Source organism: Glycine max, chromosome 14 (genome assembly GCF_000004515.6).
Source record: "Glycine max cultivar Williams 82 chromosome 14, Glycine_max_v4.0, whole genome shotgun sequence".
NCBI lineage: Eukaryota > Viridiplantae > Streptophyta > Magnoliopsida > Fabales > Fabaceae > Glycine > Glycine max.
The window spans coordinates 4,734,147-4,754,065 of NC_038250.2; the positions used below are offsets into that span (position 1 = coordinate 4,734,147).

The window sequence follows — 19,919 nt, forward strand, 5'->3', positions numbered from 1 at the left end:
TTTAAGGAACAACAGTTATTCCACATCAAAAATTGAATACAAGTTGAAATATGATAAAAAAGAATGATTACAAGCGTTAAATCATATGATTCTTTTATAAGAGTATGGACGACATAATTTGCTTCTCTTCTCACAAGACCGATTGTGACACTTGTTACATTGTGAATAACTGATTTGCAATCACTCTCAAAAAAACATTTTGATAACCAAGCCATGTTGTCCATTGAAGAGTTTGATATAGAGTCCAAGCTTCTGCCTCTGCTGGCTTTGGAACACCACCAAAAGTGCTAGTTTTTTCTTTGATGAATGTAGCTTGGTCATCTCGAATGCAGAGACAAATCCCAGAATTGTCACTGGCAAAAATAGCTACGTCCAAGTTGCATTTTAGGAAGGATATTGCTGGTTTTTGCCACTGTTGTTCCTGGATAATCGAGGTAAGAGGCAGTTGGCCATTTGATACTTGCCTAACACTCTGCCATTCAGCCAAGTACTGATTCGAGAGGTCTACTGAAATGGATGGAGTAGCGTCGTGACCATTCCAGACTTTGTCGTTCTTGTTCTTCCATATAGCCCAGAGAGTAATTGAGACTTTTGATAGCAATGATGGTTGGAAGTGTTGTAGCAAGTTGAAGATCAAGTCGCGGATGTCATCCACCCCAGGGACTTTTCTATCAATAAGCTCCCATAGACCAGATTATTGCCAAAGCTGTTGCGTTTTCTGGGTACGTAGTTTTTGTAATTAGCACTAGGAGAAAAGAGGCAGATCGTCTCTCTATAATTTTTAAAATAAAAATAATGAAAAAGATAATAAAAGTTAAATAATGGTGAGTTGATTGAAAATAGTAATTATAAGAATAAAAAAAAACTCAAAAAGATAGTTATAAGGATAAAAAAAATGTACATCAAAACATCTTATTCTCATTATCATGGTTATTAAACTCGCGATTCTACGTAAAATTGACTCGTAGGATCAAATCGTAAACTCGTAAGAGTTTACTCAAATAAAAAAAATATATTAATATTTTTTATATGAAATCATAAATAAATATTTTAACCCTAAAATAAATGAAAATAATAAACTTTAACAATAATTCAATAAACCAATTAAAAACAGTAAACTTTAATCATATTCCTGCATCTTACATCTTCGTTTTACCGATTGATAAAGTTAAGGGAAATGATATTGATAGAGCTTATTTTATTGCTCAAAAACTAATTAAAAGCAGTAAAAATCAAACACTAAATAGTAAACATTAAACTAAGATCTCACAAAGCTTAACAAACTATAAGCACTCATATTATGTATCAACATCAGGTATCTGCTTCTGCTCTAAGAGGAGCTTAACAATATATAAAGGGTGCATGCAGTACCTACACACAGGCAAGTATTCAAACACATTCAATAATTGATCTACGGAGGGATAGAGAGTAATTCCTAATTTTCTTCTCCCATCCTCTTGGAAATTAGCAGGGCAACATGCTTTTATCCTCCTAATGCATTCCCTTTCTAAAGATTACTTTCCAAGTTTGTAAGAACAATTAAATTGTAGGATTTTTGGAAAATTTTAGAATTTAAGTTAGCGACAATTAACTAAGATCCTACCATTTAAATAAAAGATACTACATCATGCTCAATGATCCAAAGTATCTTAACAAATTGGTAAAGTCTCATTCAGAATCTTACACAACAACTTAATCATATACCCCAAACTGTTTTCTTCTCATAGCTCCCATTTATTTTGATTTCCAATGCAAAGCTATTAGAACTAATCACACGCTTTCTTTAGGCAACACTATGCAAACTAACAATACTAAGAAAATCATAGTTAAAGAAATTCATGTAAACAATAACTAATTAGTCACAATTTACACACACAGCAACTATCAATCTCACTTACCCTTGATGAGTTCTACTACGAGAACGAAAAGAGCTTACGATCCATGAACATGGATGAATTCCTTTCTAGCATTTGGAACTCTGATGATAACAACCAAGTTAACCCACCACTACCCACCCTTGATGAAGCTGCAAAGGGTAAAAGTGTACTAGCAACAGAATCCACTACTCAAAAGGCAACAACAGAACCCACTACCCACCCTTGATGAAGCCAAAATTTCAGTTAACAGATAATTTGTCCATGTTTAGCGTTGTCAAAATTCAATACTAAGCATCGTTTCAAACTTTCAATTAACAGATACTCCCTTAATTTAACAACATAACCCAAAACTCAACACTACAATGAAGCTAACAATAGCCTTGCTAGAATTTCAATTAACAGATACTCCCTTAATAAGCATTGTTTCAAACTTTCAATTAACAGAGATGAATTAACAGAGAACCTTTGAGAAAGAAAACACCTTAGCGTCGTGGAGCAAAGCTTGGAACTATGTCATGAAATGAGGGCTTTCGACAAGTGAGTGCTTTCAAGTTTCAAACGATGACGAGGACCACCATGACACGAGTAGCTCAGCAGTCTAGCACGACAGCATGACAACGATGACGACGACCACCATGACGCGAGCAGCTCAGCAGTCTAGCATGGCAGCGATGCCGACGACCACCATGACGCGAGTAGCTCAGCGAGAGTCATTTTCGGGGGGTGAGTAGCTTGAACAGGGCAGAGTGAGTGAGTAAATAGAGTTGCGAGAGTCATTTTCGAGGGTTGTTGTACGACGTTGTTTTGGGTTTTTGTAAACCCGTGGACTCGGAGCAGACTCGCGAGTCTACCAAAACTCGTCCGAGTTTATGCAAAATCAGACGAGTCTACTCTGGTTTTGATTTTGCTTCCGATTTAACTCGCCAACCCTTAGTAGAATCGTAAAATCGTACGATTTTACGATTTAAATCGTGAGTTTAACAGCCATTCTCATTATATATAGCTATACTATTACATAATTCTTTTCAAGCCAAAAGATTTTATCCCCATGTTTTAGTCTTTGTACCTAGAAAATATGTGTTTCAGTCCTAAGGTCATGATAGGTAGAGAGGAGAGAAATATGATGGATGAAAATAAAAAATGAGTAAAAGTAGATGAAAAATAAAATAAAATTAAAGAAAAATAGAAAAGAGATGAAAAAAAGATAGAGATAAGTGAAAATAGTATACTTTATAGGGTCATGAAAAATCATATAAGTGAATCTAACAGTACATTTAATCCAAACCCTTAGGTTTGAATTTATGGGAATTTCTTTACTTATATGTTGTGCAAGTTTTTCATTTTTATTTGATGTGGATTTCACCTCACACTTCCCAACAACTTTCCGCTCAAATATGGGTCTCTCTCACACGATAGTTTATCCCTTAAGCCAAAATCATTTTTATGCATGATATTTCATGATGGCTCTTAGAGCATAACCATGGCTACTCTGGTCCACCTAGTCATTGTTGTCAACATGTTTCTAGTACTTCTGTGCATAGAGTCACTCGTCAAGAAGATTTTTCGATACAAGAAATTTCTTTATCTATGGATCGACCGCCATCATTTTACTCATTTGAGTCAGTCACAACGTCAAGCCATCGATTCTGATACTAAATTATGCAATTGAGGAGATAAACACCAGAAAGATTTTCATCTATGGGCCATGAGCAACCATATACATAAATCTAATACTACACTTTAACTCAAAATCATAAGATTGAGATTTATGAGTTTTTTACTTTACATATATATTAGTCAAGCCTCCCATTCCCATCAGATGTAGGACTTCACAATTTCCCTCTATCCTTCCTTTTCCTTCCCTTTTCGCCTCTCTGTTTCATTCTTTTCTTTTTCCCTATCAATACTTCCCTCTTTCTTTTGATTTGCAGGTTCTACTTCTTTTAAATTCTGTTGCAAAAACAAATTCTAATTGACCGTAAATCAGAAAGTTTCGAGGTTGCAAAGTTTAGACGTGTCTTTTGGACAAGACAAGGTAGCTTGTGAATAGTGATTTATATGGGAATTCCTTGCAGTGGCTGCGATTTGCTACATCGTTTTAATCTTGCTGCATCATGTGCTTAGAGATATGAAGGTACTGGATGATCTATATTCTCTACAATTAATTCAAACTGAAACCGCATCAACAGCTTTACAGATTTAAATTTCTCTCCCTGTTTGTTATATAAAAGGACTGAACGAAATCCATGTTTTAGCTCTGACACTGGCAAACATGTCTGTCCAGAAAAATCATCCTTTCCAGGATCTTTGTCCTTTACTTGTATCAGAAGCAATGCAAGCTCTGGAACAGTTAAAGAGAATTCAAATTCTTCATCCCAAACAGGAAACGAGTCGTTCATCATAACCTTTGTTTTCTTCTTTGCAAAATCAGCAGGCATTCCAATAATACACAAACTTAGATGCACATAAAATCAAAAGTTTAGAACCAAGGTTTTAAGCCGCAATTGCGATTGCAGTCTTGCAGATACTCCAAAAACCTTAATGTTGCTGCTGCAATTGTGGTCATAAACTATTTTTTAAAACCTTGTTCAGAACATGAGAGCTAATGAATTTTATGTGCATTGATCATGACTCATGAAACGGAGATGTAGGAAATATAAGATTGGTCTCATGATAAAGGTAGAAGTGAAGGAGGGAGAGGTTGCGGATTCGAATCTCTCGAATAACAAAAACTAACAATACCAACAACTAATATAAAAAAAAATGAAAGAGAGATGTAATGGAGTGAGAAATAAGACAAAGGTATTAGTTATAGATGTAGAGTTTACAATATTTGTAATCGATGATGAAGCCTAATAACTGTGTAGTCTGTGTCCAACATCAAATTCTATGGTAAAAGATTAGTCCTCCTAAGTTTACTGAGAATTAATGTTTACCAAGAATTATCCAACTGACCTCAGTGTAGAAGTCTGGCGGAGAGCAGTTATCAAAGTGTGTAGAACTGAGACTGAAATCTAAGCTCCACCCATGCCCCGTGTATACTTTTACCTGTTATAAGACACGACAACGTAACATTCAGATGTCAACAAACAAATGAATTTACATCGTATTATTGAATGTTATATGCTTACCTTTAATGTCTTCTTCACTGTCAGTATCCATGTAGGATCAAACTCATTGCCACATTGATGCTTCTGCATTAGAATTTGCGGCTTCTTTACATAACCACATCCTCCATTTGCCCTGAACATCCCCTGCATCAACCAGAGCGATTTTCCATGCCCCTGTTGAGGAAGACAATGGTAGAAGTATAGCTGCAGAAGGTTAGAATTCCTGGTAAAGACATAGTAACTTGCAAGTTGCAAGTGAACTTAATGGGCTTGTCTTTTAAAATAGTCTCCAAGTCCAAGGCAACACATTTTATAGCACAAAGTATCATAAAAACTCTTGCTAGTAGAAGAATTCAAGATTTGGTTCATTTTGAATATTGACACTGTTGTATTGTATTAGACATAATTATAAACCCAATTGAATTTTCAACATGCAAATTGGGTTGGTTCACTACAGAAAAGAAACACCAGAAAATTCCAAAAATGAATTTGATTTTACTACTCTCAGACTCTAAAAATTCCAAAAATCAAACAAAATCCATTTATTTGAAAAACTTAGTGTTGGTTATAGCTCCCTAACCTGCATATTGAATGCAACCATCTGAACCCCATACATCCACCCAATATGTGGCTTCAAATTTGAGGATTTGACCCGCATTGCCCTTGGATACACCCTGAGGATATTTTTCTGTGTGAACCTGGGAAGAGTAAGAACTTGAATCAGATAAGTCATGGAATAAATACCTAGGCCTAGTGTAAGTGTTGAGTGATGACTTGACTGAGGAATGGGATATAAAGATAAGTCATGACATATTGGCATAGAACATTGTCAGCTATGAAAGTGTTGCCATTTTTGCAGCTACTATCACCATTCACAAGTTAAGCTTGGCAAGTACCTAACAATATCTGTTCCATGAGATTCTGAAGCCTTTTCATGGGTTGTCTCACTCCAACTTTGGCGTCGAAGTTCACCGTCTGTTTTCAATTTATCCTTTAGACAACCCTTGAGTTTCCTATTACGAATAGTAATAATGCGTTTGTAATCAGGTGAATAATGCTGGTATGATTTGCGGCCACATTAAAATGCACTTACGTTTCCCTCATCACGATCACTGTCATTCAGCTACACATGAAAAGACGTAACGTAAGCACACAACTTATGATTTTAGAGTTTAAGTTTGATACGCTGTCCATTGTAATATTGCTAACCAAATTAGAAATCATTCTAGATATTTCTTTTTAAATAATTATTACAGAATTTAACATTTTTCAATGAAATTGATGATTGATTCATAGCGTAAAAATTCTTTACATGTATTCTAGTTAATCATGTTAATTTTATTGCAATTATATGAATCTATATCTTTTGTCTCACCGTGTCCTCAGTCTCCACTTTTTTCCTACTAGAGTTTAGAGATTCCTTGCCCTTTGATTCTTCTTCAGATGATTCACTTTCATTTAGCGTACTACAGTCCTTGTTGTCCTTGATACAGATGGACTTGAAAAGTTGTTTTTGTTGGGTACAAGTGTGAGATAAAGTCCCACATTGAATAGAAGTGAAAAAATTGAACATCATATAAGTGAGGGAAATGATCCATAAACTTGAATCTTATGTTTTTAGCTCCAAGATCTGTTGTAAGATGTCTTCTATAGTTATGATAACTGGGTACTGAGACTTATGGACTTCAGACATTTGACAACTGAGACAGGGTTGGTAACAGTCCTGCATTCATTCCATAGGAGAGAAAAAGAAAAATCAAATAAGTATTCTTTGTTTTACATTAGTTAAGATCGTGCAAAGAAAGCAAACTTTCTTTTTGGGGTCACTATAGTCAATAGTAACTCTAAAATGAACTTGATCATCAGCTTCATGTACCATCCATGATCTACTTTGATATCATCCTTATTGAAAGTTGGCCATAAATCAAGTTCAATAACATGCACACCTCGTTTCAAAGCCTTTATGATTGGCTCTTCACTGCAGTCACTGCTGAGTTGATTCCCTGTCAAATAGGAGTTATGGCCTGTATATATGAAATAATGTGACAGTGGAGCACCCATATCATGATGTACCTGGACTCAAATTATTATTTGCTTTTAGCAAAATAAGTCTAAAACTAAAACACAAGAAAGAAGGGCAGGTAGCAAAGATAAAACTCTAGAAGGTGAAATTCTAAAAGTGGTTTTGATATACATACAACCCTTCATTTGGAAACAAAGGTTCTCTTCCCCATGGTGACCAAACATGCAAGGAAAGAGCTTACCTTAGCTATCAAGGGACCATTGAAATCATCATGAAGCAAAAAATGGAAGAGCTCGTCATGGGTGATTTGTTGTTCTCTATTTTGATCAACATTAATAATTTCTTGACATGTCTTTCTCACTTGCAAAACCTTCTCAACAACTTTTTCCAAATCCGTTAAGGTGTGGTCCTTCGCGCCCTGATGCTCCACCAGGAAACGGTGGAGCTGCTTCGCGGACATGTAGGACCCTCCTCCAGTGAACTTTGAATATGCCTCCATGAGGTCCTGAGGTGGAAGCAGCTCGGTGACAGGTGTAAGCAGCTTGGTGAACTTGCAATTTCTGATAAAGAACAATAAACTTTTGTATTTGTTGTATGTTGCAATGTTGTAACCCATCCTTTCTGCCTCTCACTATGTTCCACTAAAGCGTTTCAGATATGGAGATTAAGGAACAAAGCATGCATTTATAATGTGCACTGAGAATCAGAGAGAAAAACAAGAACTTTCAATGATCCTCTCTCCCTCTCCTAGTTACTCCTTTTCTGAGCTCAGCGTACATGTGTTCCAACCAACATGATACCTTATGGTTGATAAATAATTGTCTCTTAAATATTTGATCAAGAGTTTGATGTTCTAGTTCAAATGTATAGAATAACAACTGTTGAGAAAAATTGATCTCTTAAATGGATTTTAGTATCTGGAAATAGTTTCCAGAATACCCTAGGTTTATAAATAAAAAAAAGTATGCTCCAACAGTTATGCTAATTAAAGCACCTAACAAACAGAATAAAAATGTTCATACTGTCTAAGAGTTTAAGACCATTACTTTTTAAACAGTGATTTAATAAAGCATTACAAATAAGTCAAGCCAACAAGTTGCAAAATTAATCTATTTTAAGTTACCTCGTTCTGCTGAACGAATTTTGCAACTCTAACAAAACGAGGATAGATATATAAAGCACAAAATAATTATACATCTTATTTATGTATTTATTGTCCAATAAAATCTCAAGTTAGCACGGATCAAATGAAACTGATTTAGAATTTTAGAACTTAACTATGTATCTGCTAGATTTACATCAATAGTTTTTTCTTCATGGATTCATATATAGTTATACTGCTTTGTCTAAGAGTCACTTATCCAATACTTTTAAGCTGTTCAATTAAAACTAAACGTGCGTGTACCATCTGATCCTGTGGCTAACTTTCACAACAACATTGACTTGAGAAAAGAAAGAGACTCGGAGGTTCAGGTTCAGGGCAAGGAGGTTTTAAGTACTGTGCACATGTTTTCCTACACACGACCACATGTGTATCCTATAAATATACTCAATTGTATTTATACGTTTGAGCATCTTTTTATGAAGCTTTTCTGTATTTTGTGGGGATAGTTTACCATAGTTTGTAATTGTAATTGATATGGTTCTGTTGGTTATGCGTTATATATCCTATAGTCAAACTCCACTATACTAACATTATTCATATTCCACTGCCTTTACCGGATTCTCATCTTTATAATGGGATGATGGATAGCTTTTTCTTATAATATGTTCCATCTAAATGACCATTTTAAATTTTTTCTGTATTTCCCACTGTTATGACCGACTTAATTTCATTGTATAATTATGAGAATTTGAGATCATATAATGCATCTCATGCGATAATCAGATTAATTTGCTCCATTTTCAACCCATCTTGCGCATATTCAACACAAACTCTTGTGTACATCTAAGGGACAAGAAATTTTATCTTCCCAACACAACAAGGTAATACCAACAACAATAACTGAGCCATATTTTAACATAATTTTATCAGTTAAATACATTAAACGAGGGCATAATGTTATTATACCAATGATATTTGTGATCCTGCTGGGGGAAACTTTCAGCTCAAGTTGCAATGAGGGCGAGTGCCAAGTACCATCGGAACAAGTTGATTTATTTTTTGGGTGAAGCAGGGTATTCTTCGGCCGAAAGCCAATACTAATCCCTCGAGATACAAGTTGATTTATAACAAGAAGAATCAGGTACATATGATTCATGTCAACGACTCTAAACTCTGCCAGAGAGCTATTGAATTTATGCTCAAATTCACCCTCTTTCTTTTACAATCTCAACTCTCAGCTCTCTTCTTCAATTCTACCCCTCCAAACCCCTAGGGAGAGGATTTTTGAGGTAGTGCTTCACATAGTGTATTTTAAAACAGGGATCGATGGAAATTTTGCATGTTTGTTATTCATTCATTAGAAAGTTGAAAAAATCATTAATTAGGTTATTCACCATTTTGATTCTGTTAAATCTTGGCCATCCATCAGTATGAATAGACTGGAAGTTAGTTTGGAAAGAAATTTCAAATTTAAGTGTTTGAACTTTGAAGGAATTTCATATGGTATTGAATTTTATGCATTGATGTTAACGTTTCAGAAGGTAACAATCGGTGGTTGGTTCAGGTGATATATGCCTGATTTCTTTCAATATTGAATCTCAAATTGAGACTTATTCTCCAATGAAAAAGATAGTCCCATCACATAGAAGTTTTTACTTTGAATAAGGTTAAACGTCTCCTTTGTAACATACTTAAGGGCTGTTTGTTTGCTTGGAAATAGGGGAGAGGGGGTGAAAATAAGGGTGAGATGGATAAAATTGGATTTGTTTGATATGATAGAAAAATAAAAAAGAGGGAATTAAAAAGTAAGTGTGTCTCACTATTCATTTCCACGCTATTTCTTCTTATTTTAATTTTTGTTTTTTTTTTCTTTTTTATTTTATGTTTCTATCGATCAAACACATTTAATTTTTACTTTATTCTCACTTATTTTTATTTATCTTTTTTATTAGCATTTGTCTTATTTCTTCTTTTTACTTAATAGAAAGACCCTGCCCAATAAACTTGTTCTGTAGAAAATTATGCAACCTTTCATTTCTTATTTCAAGAGGAGTAAGTAATTAAAATTTACTTTTCTTTATAACTCTTTTATAAAATTTAAAAAAATTGTAAGTTGAATCATTAAATCATATATTTTTATCTGTCAAATTTTAGATAAAATAAAAATGATATGTTATCTTATAATTATTTATTTATATTTTTGGAAAATATAGTATGGTTAAAATAAACTTGATTTTTTATATAAAAAATGGAGTTAATTTTTTTTTAACACCACGATTATTTTTTATAAGGCAATCTTTCTTTGAACCACATATAATTATTATGTCAATAAAATTCTTCTTATAAATATTTAATGTAAATGTGTGTTTAAAATTCGAACTCGTTTGAAGCTCATAATTAAATTGAAATAATTTTATGTCAATTAATTTAATTACTCGGTAGTAAAAAAATAAACTTGATTAATTAAATATTAAATAAATCTAAATTATATAAAACTTTATATACTTTACTTATTGTATTTTTTCATATTAATAGTTAGATCAATAAAATTTAATGTTTATAAAAAAAATACCTATCTCTTCTTCTATACGTGCATGCACATGCGTGTGCGTGATTAACTTAAAGCAAGGTTTTTAATTAATAAATTTATTGGATCATTTGACCAAATGAACATTTGGTCTGGAAGGAAAACTCCTAGCAGATATGAAAGGCATCTAAATTTTTCAAATGCTGGTTCCTTCTCTCTTACAATAATCATCTATACGAAACAAGTTTTTGAACTACAAGATCCTTCATAGTTGTAGTATTTTATTATTGACATTTTATCAAATCTTTTGCTTTTGGTCAAGGCGCATTTCATGAAATATGGCCATGCCTTATCTTATGTTTTCGTTTTCTAGAAAGTGATTCATATATCTCTTGTAAATAATAGCATACTTGTCCTAATCAACAATGTTATATAAATACATCAAGTAAGACTTGATTTTTTTTCTTATCAAGGAATCCAGTTAAAAAAACATGAAGTAATAATTATTAATTACAAAATTAAAAAATAAAATTTTAAAAATTCATAGTGTCTTAATGTATATGTATTTTATTGTAATGTCCAATATTTTAATGAAAAAATATTAGTTTTTTATTTTTATTTTTAAAATGCTCGTATGATTATGAACAAGCATATTCATGTCTATACTTGGATATGGCCCAGTATAAAATCTAATAATGAAGTTCAGGCACAATCCATTGATACCATGGTGACCATTGTAGATGAGGATTTTAGGCCCTTTCCCTTGCTTGATTCAAGATTGAACAGTTGTGTATTCTCCGGATATAATCTGGGTACAGTGGCCAATGAAATACTCAGATTTAGAGCTCGAACTTATGTTGACTTGGCAATTATGGGAAGTAGGGGGCTTGGTAGTATGAAAATGAGAGTAGGTGCTCGGAAAGAGAACTTGGAGCTTGAAGGGTATCCACAAACTTCAAAATATAATCTTCATACTGTACTTGTATATATGCATACCATAGGAAAGAAACGAAGCTAAAAAACTCAAATGAATGCGACACTTTAGGTCTTTGGAGTTGATCTTAATTTAAAGATCTCCATATATCATTTGGGACATTGTGACACCCACCATGAGATTTAATGATTTTTTTTTTGTTTGAGGTCTTTAATCTTTCTTATTTTGATAATACTTATGAGGTATTTTTTGTTAAAAGTTAAGGACTAATTCTCTTAGATATTGAGATCCATATAAGTGGTTGACATTTTTTAAAAGATGTTTTTTCATACACACTAATCAGGAATTAAACATATAATCACATGCTTAAAAGATAAGGTTATCTATCAATCATAACACATCATATTGACATGTTTTTCTTAAATAACTTAATTGATTGCATTTGTAAATAATTGGAAATGATAAAAAAAAATCAAGGTAGTTAAAATTGAGATTTTATCTTAAACGAGGAACGAGATAAAATTGTAAATCAAATAATAGGATTTTACAACAAAATCATAAAATCCTAAGATCTTTATAATTTTGATATTTAAATCACGTTTTAAAAATTATTTTACCTTGTCTTCAATACAATTTGAATCACTTAAAGGGAATTAAATCATAAAATTGTGGGATTTTACATTTGAATCATCCCAATGTTATATATCTTACTCTAATCAATAACATTTGTATATTATGTCGACGATGTTGTTGGTGGTTGGCCCCAACAAAGATCGAATCCAAGAGTTAAAGGCACAATTGACAAGGAAGTTTGATATGAAGGACTTGGGACTTGCATACAAGATTTTAGGGATACAAATTTACTGAGACAAAAAAAGACACCAAGGTTTGACATTCTCAAAAAGAATTACTTACTAAAAGTTTTGCAATGCTTCAACATGCAAGATTGTAATTCAATTTCTAACCCACTTCATGTCAATTATAAGTTATCCTCAAGTATGAGTCCTAGTAGTGAAGCGGAGAGGATGGAAATGTCTTTAGTACCATATGCATTAGTGATGGGAAGCCTTATGTACACCATGATTTGTACTAGACCAGACATTGCACGAGTGATTAGTAGGTTCATGGAAGATCCTAGTAGAGAGAATTGAAGTGTTGTGAAGAGGATCCTTAGATACATCGAAGGCACCTCAAGTGTTGCATTATGTTTTGAAGGATTGGAATTTATTGTCAGGGTCGATTCATATTTTGCAGGTGATCTTGATAAAAGAAAATCTACTACTAACTATGTGTTTACACTTGCAAAAAGGGAAATGAGCTGGTTATCCAAGTTATTTGTAGCTTTGTCTACTATAGAAGCTGAGTGCATGCATGGCAACTACCGAAGCTTGCAAGGAAGCTATTTGGTTTCAAAGGTTAATGAAGGAACTTGGGCACAAGCAGCAGAAGACTATTGTGTATTGTGACAGTTAGAATGCCCTACACATTGAAAGGAATCTAGCCTTTCATTCCAAGATAAAGCATATAGGTGTTCAATATCACTTTGTCAGAGAAGTAGTATATGAAGGAAGTGTAGACATGGAAAAGATTCACACCAAAGACAACCTAGCAGATGTCATGACCAAGCCAATCATTGCAAACAAGTTTGCATGGTGTCAATCCTCATTTGGCCTATTAGAAACATATGCAAGAGAAACGGACAAGATAGAGAAATATTTGAAAGCACACAAAAGTAGCTTTAAGTGAGAGATTGTGAAATCGTACAACCTCGTTTTGTGGCAAGAAAGTAAAGAAAAAAAACGGCTAGTAAATTTTTTCTACGCATGCTACGAATAAGTATTAGCTAGAAGAAGAAAAAATTGTCATTGCATTGAATGACCAAGCTCCATCTTTGCCTATAAATAGCAAGCATTGCTATGTGCTTTGGCACCCCATTTCAAGAGAGAAAAAACAGTTATAAGTGTAGTGAGTTTCTCCTAAAATAGAGAGTGTAGTCTCCTATTATTACAAGAGAGTGTAATTATTCTCTCCTTGTATTAAGAGAGAGGTTGTAATTTCTTTTTCATTTAGTGAAACAATTTCTCAGTCTTACTTGTGATTTTTTTTCTTATTTGTTGATGATTTTTCCTGTTAAAATATTGTGTGTCATTTTTTATTTTTCTTATATCTTATTTTAGTTGTGAGATATTATTTTATTAATCTGATACCCAACAGATGCAATATTGACTAATAGTGGTTTAAGGTTGCATTAGAGAGCATGATTTAATTTTGTAATGCTAAGTTATATATTTCATTACAAAAATTACTAAAATAAGTTTAAAGGAAATGTTTTGGTCAAAATTATAAAACGTCTAATAAAATAAGTTCAAAAAAATTAAATTAAATTACTTTCATTAGTCTAAATAAATGTTATAATTTTTATTTGAAATATTTCCAAATCAATTTTGTACGTATTCTCTAGATGGTGTGAAACTCTTTCTAAGGAGATCACCTAACATCTAGAAGACTAGTTTAGTACATACAATTGGATGAAATTAATTGCAGTTTGAATATATGTGTGATAATCTTTTAAGTGAGTCTATACTAATATTTCTAACATGCAATTGGCCCTCAACCCTGTTGTATTGAGAATGATACCTCCCTTATACCATTATTTCTCATAAAAAGAAGTGTTCTCCGACAAGAACAAGAAAAACGCACGGGCCTTTAATTATATTTGAGGTTTTAAAGCCCGGCCACCTAACTTTTGAGCAGAAAATTAAATTCCCTTGCCGCGAATCATGATTTTGCAAGTCTATTGGAAGAATTATCCTAGCCCACCAACAAGGACATTAACTCATGTTAAGTTAATTTTGAGAGTTCTATATATTTTGGCATTTTGCTAGAATTGGTGAATTCAATTATGCAGCAGGAAGCAATGCCGTAGCTGACAATTAAAAATAAAAAATATTTTTTCTTATAAATATAAAAATATTCAAAATTCATTATAAAATTTTCTGTATATTTTTTATTCCCATAAAATTTAAATGTGTCATTATTTGATCAAAACATGATTTAAACATCCAAATCTATCTGTATTGATTTTTTACATCAATTATATATGCAATTGATATAAAAAAAATATAAAATTTACATGTATAACTTATGCAAAAGACATCATTATATATTTATATTTATCATAATTAAGTGCTTAGATTAAAAATAATACATTTTAATTTTTGATAATGAAAAATGTACTAAAAATTTTGTAGAAAACAAATTTTAAACATTTTTATATCTATAAGAACAAAAAAATTATTTTAACATTCAATTAATAAAAATGATGCACGAAAAGCATATTTTAACGTACAATTAATAAAAATGATGCAGAAAGAAACAAAATCAATTAATCATATTTACATGGCTCGTAAAACAAAAATGCCGCATGTGATCACATGCGTTCAATCTTTCGGTTCCACCATGCGCGCTTATGGGCAGAAAGATATAGAAAATTAAAATCACCCACAACCCACTCTTTGACCCTATGGACTTTTCATTTCTTCGATGTTAGATCTCGTTGACTAAGCAACACAGGGGACGCGTGTCACCCTCTCAACAAAGATCCAAATCCCACGAAATAGAGGGTTCACATAGAATCAACCTCCCAGTTATAAAACAACATTGAAATTGAAACGAAAAAACAGTTGATTATCGTTTAAGCCGTTTAGGTGTGATGTTTGCCGCGTTAGGGAGAGAGAAATAGTCTAAAGTTTTGTGCGTGTAAAGTTCCAAGCATTTTTGTAGTCGTCACTCATATATATATATATATATATATATAAAGTAGAGAAATGATGAAAACATTTTTCTAAAACTTTTTCTTCGAGTGATTATAATTGATTGAAAATCATAACTTTTGATAGGTTTTCTTTCTTATTTAATAATTTTTTTCTTTATTTATATTAAATGAGAAGCAAAGTCAATTAAAATTGATAATTTTAAAAAATTCTAATTAATCATAGAAAAAAGTTTTTAATGGAGAGTGTTAGAAGAGAATGTCACGTTAGCATTCCTCTATACAGTAAAATCAAATTACTGTAAAAAACGTTGCACCTTCCATGCCTCTCTTTTAAGCCTTTCCCTTCATTTTTTCTTGTGAATTGCCTTTTACGTGCTTCTTGCCTTTCACTATTTTGTAAATAAATACAAAAAAATAGTTTTGAAGCACGTCAAGGATTGGAATTAGGAAGATAATGGGGTTTTCAAAGGAAGAGAAATCCAAAAGGGTGTGGAGAGGTGTGAAGGTTGTGTTCTTCTTGATCACCATGGTTATATCACTGCTTCTTTTCTCTGCCCCGGTTCTCTTGGTTATTGCCGATGCACTTGTTCCTTCAGCTCTACTCTCAGCTTTTTCACCATCTTCTCTCTTCTCCCATTTTGACAACTACGATTTTGGATACTCTCTCATTGACATACCTCTATTATCTATGGCACGATCACTTGTCATCTTATGTAAGTACATTTACAAAGCAAAATCTCCAATTTTTAAGTACCCTTTTGAATTATAAGCATAATAAAAACTTAGAAACAGTTCTATGATTGTTTTTATATCTTCTTCTTCTTTTATTAGAACTGGAATTTTATCTCAATCATTGATGTTGATCTTAATGTAAACATTTATAGAAGAATTATTGAGATGAAATTTTAATTCTAATTAAAAAATACTACTAAAAGCACTTAATGAAGACCATCTGAGTTTTGTAATTAAAAGTCCGATTTTAAATAGCGGTCCACAATTGTTGTAATAGTAGTGTTGAAACCCGCAATTGCAATTTAAAACTATGATTAAAAGCAATACTCTAATTTCTCATTTCCTGTGTTTTGAATTGGTGGTGGGTATTGTGTAGGTGTGTATAGTTTTTGCGATGGGCAAAGGCTTTCACATGGACCTTATTTGGGGGTCACCATGTTGTGCTCAGTGATGTCTTTGATGTTTGTTTGCTTGAAAGCTGTTTACGTGTTTAGCTTAAACACAAGTGTTGATGAAAGAAGAGGGTCAGGGTATGATAGAAGTTCCCAAATAGCTCTGTTCGTGTGGTCGTGTGCTTTGGCAGTGGGGCATGTCGTTGTTGCCTACAGAACAAGTTGCAGAGAAAGAAGGAAGCTTCTCGTCTACAAGATTGACATTGAAGCTGTAAGAGTCTTTTCTTCCCACTTTACTTCATAACAAGACAAAATAGAAAAGAAGAAAATGATAGTATTTGCTTATTTTATAGTGAATAATTGATCGATTCGTACGTACATGGCATAATTGTATAAAGTTTTGAAATTAGTAGGTGTTTTACATGAGAAATTGAAAATGATTTTACCTTTATCTCTTGATTGAGTTAAGTTACTTTTTCAGATTTTTTAAATAGTTTAATTTTGATCAACTTTTTTCTTCTGATTTTTAATTTTGATCAATTGTTAATATAAAAATGTTATATGGCAAAATATAATTAGATGTGGTTCATTTAGCCAAACAAGTCAACCGAATATGAGATAGTTGGATTTTTAACTTTGGGTTAGCTTCTGATCTTAGGCTCAACACATTCAATAAATAGAAATTGCTCTTTTTTATCACTCTAGACATTTTTAGAGTTTGGCTAAGCTCTTTTGACTATTCAATTTTAGAGCCTCCGAGATTCAGACATGAATAAGATGATAGTGTAATTTTATTTTATTTTTACACTCTTAATATATTTTAACTAAATTAGGTATTATCAATCACCATCATTTCATACCTCAACTCTACTTTTTCTTCATAAAAAATCAAAATTAACAGTTCTCTTCTTGTTTTAATTAATGGTGCATGGCTGGTGGTAGGTCAAAATCATTATCATTTCATTTCATACATTGCACATGTTATCTTTATTTGAAAATTTTGTATTTATTGTTTGTTTTTATATATTTACTAATTTTTGTAGAAGTCGCCTCTATAAAGAAATACTCTTTTTTCTTTGCATATTGTTATCATATAAAAATATGACTGACACGATTCATTCTTTAGGTCTTATCAAAGTAATAAAATACCCATTAAAATCAAACAATCTTCTTGAGTTTTGTCTATGTTTTGTAGGGTGGAGAAATATTTGGTAAGGTGAAAAAGAATGAGATAGAGAAAAAGAGTTAAAATTTAAATTGAAGAGAAAATAGGAGAAATGAAAATTTTTGATTTTTTGCATTTAAAAGTCAATTTTCTCATTTTTTTTTAAAAAAAATTCTTAAATTAAATAAAAGGGAACATATTGTTATTTATGATTTTTCTCTATTTTTAATTGTAACATTGGTAGGGATGCTTTTCAGTGTTATGATATTACTGTGATAATGCTGGTTGTGAGAAAGAAAACACCAAAGTCATCTTAAACGTTTTTTAGTATGGTTAGACAGGGATATTTCCAAACAAATAATAAGTTGAATATTTAAGACTCAATATTGTTTCCCATGTAGCAAGTAGTAAGATCTCCCATCCCTTAATTATTTAGACAATACTTAAGTGTGAAGTATGAATTAAAATTAAAACGAGGAAAGAAATAAAAAAAAAAGAAAAGCAAAGCAAGTTTAAAAGAATCTCAATGCTCAATAGCATAGGCAATAAAAAAATAGTTCAATTATGAAAAGCCTAAGAAATTTGGTTTTACCTGTGTGATTACCAATGTTACCTAATTCTTCTAGAACTCATTTCTCTTTCTAATTGTTAATCACCTATGCTTAATCTAGTAGCACTCAATAGTCATAGAATAATAATAATATTTTTCTTGAATTATAGTCCTAATGGACATGCAAGGTAACAATTAAGAAAAAATATTAAGTTTCTACAAGCTTGTAATTGATTAAAAGGGAAGAGATTATGATTGATCTTCCTTCACCCAGTTTATTTTATAGTTTCATTAATTAATTACAAATACGATTGTAGGACAAAAATTAACTATAATTATATTTAAACTGGTCAATTTAGAATAAATTCGGCAGGAAAAAAAATGAAAATAATATAAAAATATGGGAAACAAATAATTCAACGCATATTTATTTGAACTGAACATAGAAAAAAAGACAAAGAAATGGAAGGTCATTTTTGCACCCTTTTTTTAAAATTTTTGTCTGCGCCTTACTATCCGAAAACAAAAAAAAAATGTTAGAAAATATCTCATTTTATTTCGAAAAGAAAAATATATTAAAATTAAGGTGAAAAATGATATATACATATAATATTACCATAATAAATTTGACAAGCTGTATATGCTTGCAGATTTCAGCTTTCAAGAATGGGTATTCGAAGATTCTTCAGGAAGAAAGAGTCAAATGAACCCACTCTATAGTCTGTCTATTACTCTGCATTGATGCTTGATGAAATTATATCAATCTAACATAGAGATTTTCAGCCATCACCTTCAGTCAATTATTCATTTTTAGTACTTCGGTGCGGCAATGAAATGCAGAGGTAATTAATTAACCCTCTTTTAAGATCAATTTAATTAAATCCAATTACTAAATAAAAGTATTTTACATTAGATATGTATTTCTCCAATAACAAATATGATATTTGTTAATTTTTATAATAACTATATTAAAAATTAACACAAAGAATATTTTTTTTGTTGACAATATAAAAATATGCAATGACAGCACAAGAATTGATTTTTTTTTTAAGGTGTATTATTTTCATTTTGTACAATACACAGTGACTTTTTGAACCAAAACCTAAATTGCTAATCTTATTCTCCTTGTATATACAGGTTTGTCCAATGCATGCATGTCGGTAACCTTGACACCTAACACTGGATAGAAACAGGTTAAAGCCACAGGGTTACATTAACTCAATAAGCGGTCCATTTTTTGTGTTTACCATTGTTTTTCTAAAGTTTATTTTCCCCTTTGTCTCTTGAATATCTTCTTGTACATATAAAAAGTGAATGAATCTTTTTTTTTTTCTGGCGAAAGGCTTAATGGAAGTATGAATTTAATTAATTATTTGTAGTATTAACCCGTTATTCAGTTCTTCAAAGAATTTAAATAATAATAATAATAATAATGTTATTAAAAAATATAAATAGATTTACTAATTACTAAAAATTTGTATCATAAAAAATATTAAGTAATAAGTAAAAGAAAAATGGAATATATTCTTTTAAATACTAATCGATGATATTATTGGGCTTCGAAATATGGGCTTTCCTCTTCTCCACTCAAGGGTCAACAAGGGCTTCATGTCCAATCTCATTTATTTTAATACAAACCTATATAAAACATAAGAAAATATTAGACTTGACAATTAAACTTACAAATATTTATTAACACCAAATTATAATTAAAACTTAAAGAAACTGT

General features: G+C 31.7%; 1 protein-coding gene and 1 pseudogene across 1 annotated transcript; one reads left to right on the forward strand and one right to left on the reverse strand.

The window, feature by feature from the left end:
- Positions 1-3,190: 3,190 nt before the first annotated feature.
- On the reverse strand, positions 3,191-7,855 carry LOC100775343 (phosphoinositide phospholipase C 6-like; annotated as a pseudogene).
- A 7,824-nt stretch (positions 7,856-15,679) lies between these two features.
- LOC100806343 (uncharacterized) lies at positions 15,680-19,560 on the forward strand. The gene is made up of 4 exons (XM_003544046.5): positions 15,680-16,064; positions 16,460-16,746; positions 18,841-19,032; positions 19,328-19,560. Exons 1-3 carry the CDS (start codon positions 15,806-15,808, stop codon positions 18,895-18,897), a joined length of 603 nt encoding a protein of 200 aa, XP_003544094.1. The 5' UTR covers positions 15,680-15,805; the 3' UTR covers positions 18,898-19,032; positions 19,328-19,560.
- Positions 19,561-19,919: the final 359 nt, after the last annotated feature.